This window comes from Ricinus communis, chromosome 9 (genome assembly GCF_019578655.1).
Source record: "Ricinus communis isolate WT05 ecotype wild-type chromosome 9, ASM1957865v1, whole genome shotgun sequence".
Lineage (NCBI taxonomy): Eukaryota > Viridiplantae > Streptophyta > Magnoliopsida > Malpighiales > Euphorbiaceae > Ricinus > Ricinus communis.
This window is the reverse complement of record NC_063264.1, coordinates 8,804,473-8,810,412: the sequence shown is the minus strand read 5'-3', so window position 1 is coordinate 8,810,412 and position 5,940 is coordinate 8,804,473. Positions and strand designations below refer to the sequence as shown.

The 5,940-nt window shown below is 28.1% G+C and overlaps 1 protein-coding gene and 1 non-coding gene across 3 annotated transcripts; both read left to right on the top strand.

Annotated features, from left to right (window-relative positions):
- Window positions 1-2,452: 2,452 nt before the first annotated feature.
- Window positions 2,453-3,560, top strand: LOC8280702 (21.7 kDa class VI heat shock protein). 2 transcript variants are annotated; one of them, XM_048378865.1, is made up of 2 exons: window positions 2,453-2,971; window positions 3,221-3,560. In XM_048378865.1, the coding sequence occupies exons 1-2, from the start codon at window positions 2,665-2,667 to the stop codon at window positions 3,502-3,504; spliced, it is 591 nt and encodes a 196-aa protein (XP_048234822.1). In that variant the 5' UTR covers window positions 2,453-2,664; the 3' UTR covers window positions 3,505-3,560. The 2 variants fall into 2 exon arrangements, with proteins under 2 accessions (XP_048234822.1, XP_002522824.1); XM_002522778.4 differs by having other exon boundaries at window positions 2,481-2,971; window positions 3,224-3,560.
- Window positions 3,561-5,163: 1,603 nt separating this feature from the next.
- TRNAA-AGC lies at window positions 5,164-5,236 on the top strand. Its single transcript has one exon. It is a non-coding gene; the product is annotated as a tRNA-Ala (tRNA).
- Window positions 5,237-5,940: the final 704 nt, after the last annotated feature.

Sequence of the window (5,940 nt, the reverse complement as noted above, 5' to 3'; positions counted from 1 at the left end):
TAGAGGTTTTAACAACTTATTTGAGGTCTGTGCGATTTTTATTGATAATCCATATGTCACCTTTAAGAGTGTAGGGTTTTAAACAATTTTTTTAACATTTCAAAAGGTTGGCGGTTCAATTTTATTGAGAAATAAGGCTAATAATAACAGGAATATGAATAAACAATAAAAAAAAATAAGAACACAAGAATTTAACGAGGTTTGGCAATGTGCTTACATCTTCGGGAGCGATGAGCGGCTATGTTATATAATTGATACTCTAACTAAGTTCGCTCATGGAGCGCATGCGCTCCACTCGCTCACTCCGCTCTACTCCAGCATCTGTCCCTTAAACTGGTATATGAGCCATACCTAACAGATTTGTTTAATCATCAATCATTTATGCTATCAATAATGATGATGATAATAATAATAATAATAATAAAATAATAATATATATAAAAAAAATTAATATCACTCGTAAGAAAAAAAAAGTACATAGAAAATAGCCACATCTATGTTTTTTCTAATTAAAAATTAGATTTTATTATTGGGCTAAAACACTGATTTATTAAATAAAAAAAAAAACATATGCGTGTTACTTAATGACAGTTTTATGTGGGATAAATATTATTATTTTTGTTAGGCCAATGATGGGTAAGCAGTAATGCTTGGGGGATCAAATCTGGTACATGCGAAGCTGCATTTTCTGCTTTCTGCAAAGCATCATATCGTATCCATCTGAAAGGCGCCCTAAAGTTTCTCTAATATTATGTTTGATTGCACGGAAAATCATGAGAAAACAAGGAAATTAACCTTTGTTTGGGCACTTACTAGATAAAAGAAAGAAAGAAAGAAAGAAAGAAAGAAAGATCAAGGAAATTTAGATTTCTTGATCATCTTTAAAAGTTACATTTCATTTTCTTCAAATTTGGGAGGAAATCAAGGACATTAAAGAAATAAATAAGATTGAATGAACTTTCAGATTTACTATTTTATCATTTACATCTCAAAAAACCATCTCGTATAATTATCTAAATACAAATTTAGAATTTTTATTTTATTTTTTTTATCTATAAAAGATCCAATTATAGATAATATAACAGGAGTAGTCATTTTTTTTTTACGTTGGCAATAAAGTGAAAATTCACCTAATTCAGAAATAAAGACTTAAACTCAAGATCTCAATTTTTTAAAAATAAATACTTTTATCGCTTAAATTAGGTTCGAAACTTTTTATTTTTTTCCCGTGTTATTTCCTTCACTTAGTCTCTTTTTTGTTCTAAACTAGTGCACCAAACATAATGTAGGATTTGCAATACAACATTACCCCTTTTAAAGATGATTGAATTAAATAATAAGGGATCATAATTGATATTCTTTGCCCCACTAACTCCTGTGTTTTATTTTCTTTTTAATTTAATTTTTTTTTTTTTGTTTTTTTGTTTTGCCATAGCTAGAAATACAAAGCATCCATCAAGCAGATACTAATCCTGCTTTCAGGAAAAAAGTAGTTCCATAGATGCCAAGACTAGATGCAATGTAGTGCACAAAGCTTTCCACTTGTGTAGTCAAAAACAAATTGCCATTTAGAAAAAGAAAATTGAAAGAAATGAAAAAATTCAACACATGAAAGCACATTTACAAAGAAGAAGAATGTGCACCATGACATAAAGGCATCTAATACATTGGAAAAGAGAATTCCTTTCACACAACTTTCTATATCAAAAGTATAATCATTTACATTCACCACTTAATAATTTAATGAAAATCAAAGATTTAAGTTAAGTAGGTGGGATTATACCTTAATAATTATGAATCATTTCTGTGGGGTTTCTACTTAATTAAGCTAAAACATTATTTATCAGGCAAATAAATCACATCATGGGAAAACTTTGGCATAGAGCTATAGGATTTCTTGTTTTGGAAACTATACTTTGGCATCATATAACTTGAATTTGGGAATACCCTCTTGATTTGTTTTTTCTCCATATTATGAGGCACATATGCCACTAAGGGCCTAGAGCTAAAAGCATGACTATGTATTGCATTCATAACTTGAAGATCTATCATAAATTCTAATTGATTTATTATAATCTGAAAACTTAATCTTACACTAAATGCTTATTTCAACTTGAATAATCGTATTTGTGAATTCAAAATAAAGAAAGGAAAATTGTATTTGTATACATAAATGATTCAAGAAGAATTAACACAAAAATGAACTATTAATACCAATCTAATTTCAAAATCAAACTTTCCTTGGAAACTGGGTGCAGGTTCTTTTGAGGGAATTGGTTAACTATTTATCAAATGTAGATAGTGACAATTAAATTGGGAGACAAGAATTATGAGGAAGTATCCTGCCTTTAAAGTTGTATGGACAGCAATAGGGGATAGTGTTAATGGAAAATTATAGAAAACCATAGATTCTCATTTAAGGGTGGCTTCTTCTTCATTTTTCTCAATCATTCATGCCTAATCTTCCTGTCACAATTCTATTCTACTATTGAACAAAAAATATTCCTTCTTGCTTTACATCCCTCCAAATATTCTCCAAGAATTTGTTCTTTTATTGCTTTATTAAAGCACTCTTATTTTTGTGCATTATAAAGCCTGCAACTTTAAGAACTCCCATCAGGGAAAAATTCTGAAATTTTTTCCCGACAAGTGCTAAACCTGCAAATGACAAGTTGCAGACCACTAGAAGTTCATACAGAAGATCAAACACCTCATAAATGGATTGTTTCATTAACTGAAGAAGTATTCAGGAGATTTTTGGCTCAGGGAAATCCAATAGTGCATAAGATATTTGGTGATGGGTCATTGTTTAGCCCATTGTTGTTTGGAAAATATTTTGATCCTTCAGATGCATTTCCACTTTGGGAGTTTGAGTCAGATGTTTTGCTGTCTAATCTTAAGAGCTCTGGCAAGAATGGTGTTGATTGGTTTCAGACAGATGAAGCTTATGTACTAAAAGCAGAATTACCAGGTAAGTGTTCTTAGTAAGTAATTTTCAGACATCTCTTTTCCAAACTACTAGGCCTGAAAAAAGTAGAGGAAGCTTAATATCAGAGAAATATGATTCTAGAGTCTTAATTTAGCGGCTACCATATGATATCAGAGAACCATTTAACTCCAAAAGTTAATATCAGTAAGAAATTGTTCATATTTCTGTACCAAGAGAAAAAAAATCTATGAAGTGATTCTGAAATTTCTTGAACCTGATGGTTTTGTAAAGCAGGAGTTGGGATAAACACAGTGAGAATCTATGCTGAAAATGGGAAGATAATGGAAATTAGCGGACAATGGAAGCAACAAAGAGAGTCAAAAGCAAAAGATTGGAGAAGTGGGCATTGGTGGGAACATGGGTATGTTAGAAGGCTGGAGCTGCCAGAAGATGCAGAGTGGAGAAAAATTGAGGCTTATGTGAATACTGACATGAGTCTAGAACTAAGAATTCCCAAGAACAATTTGGACTGTGATACTGATGAAAATATGGCTAAAATTCCTGAGACAGTGTAATTAAAAGAATATGTCAAGAAACATGTTAAATCCTTATTTGAAGCAATCTTTTTTAACATCATAGTTAGCATGCTGTCTCAAACCTCTAATTGCTATCAAAGAGCAGTGATGGGTCCAACACAAATTCAATTTCTAGCAAGAACCTGCAAAACTATATATATACAAATGCCAAGAAAACTTCCATGAACCTTTTCCACCCTTGTCTTGAACCATGTTTAAGCCTCCAATAGTGATAAGGCATTAATTTAAAATTTTTTAGATAGATTTTGATCAAAACGTCATCTATAGATGTATTCAGTAAAACTGAATCGGATCAACTAATGATGATTTATTATCTAAGATAATTAGTTTAAACTTAACCATAGGCATTTGTTTTTAGCTTTCCAATTATCTTAATTAATATGTGATTATTAATTAATGTGACTTATTTTTATTGAAAATATCACGTGACAAATCGAGTTTAGCTAATGATTTGTTTTCTATTAAAGTTAATTATTATTTGCTTCTATTATTCTTTTTCATATTATACTAATTACCTTTTGATATTTAAAAGTTATATTTTTTTATTTTTGTATTTCGTAATTTTATATTAAAAATTTATTTTGTTAATATTTTCATTAAATATTCGTTAATTAAAGTTTGATTTTATATTATTTACCTCCTAATTTCTAGTGTAATATACAATTTACTTTTTATAGTCTATTCATTACTAAAACTTTCTTATTCTTTAATAAAACTAGCTATTATTTCTTTTATCTAAGGTTAAGAACGTCAAAAGACTAAATTAAAAAAAAATTATTTAATTATTTAATTTATTATTAAGTATTAGACTCTTATAAATTTATTTATAAATCAAATTAAGATAAAATTATATTTTTTTAACAAAATTTAATCTTAGTATATGTACAAAAATAATTAACTAGTATTCTATTACTTATTCTAATTTATATCATAATTAAATTCTAACAAAATTTTAATATTTTAAAAGTATTTATATTTATTCAAATATTTAAAATTCATATAATTTAATTTTAAATTATCAAAATAAAAAGATATTATTCTTATTATTAATTTCATTATTTTTATTCAAAAGTTTGAGAATCAAATTATATTTTTTATTTATTTATATTTTTAATTAAAATAAATTTTAAAATAAAAGAAGATTTTAGTGCAATAAATAAAGCATATGAGCAATTTGTATGTTACATAAAAAATCAAAAGACAAATAATTTAAAATAAAACTTAGTTAACGATTATTTAACAGTAATTATGAAAATTAAATTTTTAGTATAAAATAAAAAAATAAAATAAATTTAAATTTTAAATTTTAAAAGATAAATAATGTAATATGAAAAAACCATCGAGTGTATAGTAAATTATCCATTTTTATTACTATTTCAGTTTTACAATACATAAGTAATTATCCGAAAAAGAAACATTTGGTAAGTGAACAGAGCCTTGTTCACAACATTATACTATTATTATTGTTAAATCAAGAAATGAAACTAATAAGAAAATGTATTTGCTAAGTAAAATATAAATAAATAAAACGATCTTTTTTAATCTCTTTAAATTCAGCTTGTGACCGATCAGCCGTTGGGCACAAAATGACATTTTCTAGAATAGTTAGTAATATAGATTAAACCGGCTTCAAGCGAAGGGGATGTAGCTCAGATGGTAGAGCGCTCGCTTAGCATGCGAGAGGTACGGGGATCGATACCCCGCATCTCCACTTAGGATCATTTTTCTAAATTATTATTTTACAAACCAGCACATTTTAAATAAATAAAATAATTTAGATCCTGGGGCTGTATTTTTTCCAGGCCCAAAGAACAAAAAGAGTCAGAAAAAAAAAAGAAAAAAATCAATCCAAGATTCAATTTCTTCTCTTACTGCCATATGGATCTAATTTCATTCATGGTCATGAAGGTCTGTTTTAACTTCTGTGGTACAATAATGATGTAGGCTCAGAATCAGAAATTCCATCCCTTTTATTACAAATGTATTGAAGGCAGTTGCTTACTTACGAAACAAAGAGAAGTCTCATGAATATTGAAGGCTAAGTTTCAACAAATTAGCATTACCCAACAACAAGAATGCCATATGACAATTAAATGAACTCACTAAACTAGGTATAAGCCAGCTCTAAGACCCTTAATTTTTTTGACATATTTTTAGAGTTAGTTTAATTAATATAGAGCGTGTCGAGTAAGTCCTTTACAGATAGTAAAGTAATATTTCAATGCAACTGCTTATTCAAAACTCAAACTTAAAACTTTAATTAAGTTAAAACATATCTTTATCATCTCATCTACGTGCTCTTAGATTTTTACATCCTAATTACATTGATAAATTGATGATCTGCATATTTAAGCTACACTTCTACCTTAGACAAAGCAAAAAACTCACATATTTTTCTTGGAGGCCATTATTATC

Bases quoted from the DNA above. Each gene is read 5' to 3' on its own strand.
- LOC8280702 (XM_048378865.1), top strand. From the start codon at position 2,665: ATGACAAGTTGCAGACCACTAGAAGTTCATACAGAAGATCAAACACCT. The intron at 2,972-3,220 runs GTAAGTGTTCTT...GGTTTTGTAAAG, and splicing joins ACTAAAAGCAGAATTACCAG to CAGGAGTTGGGATAAACACA.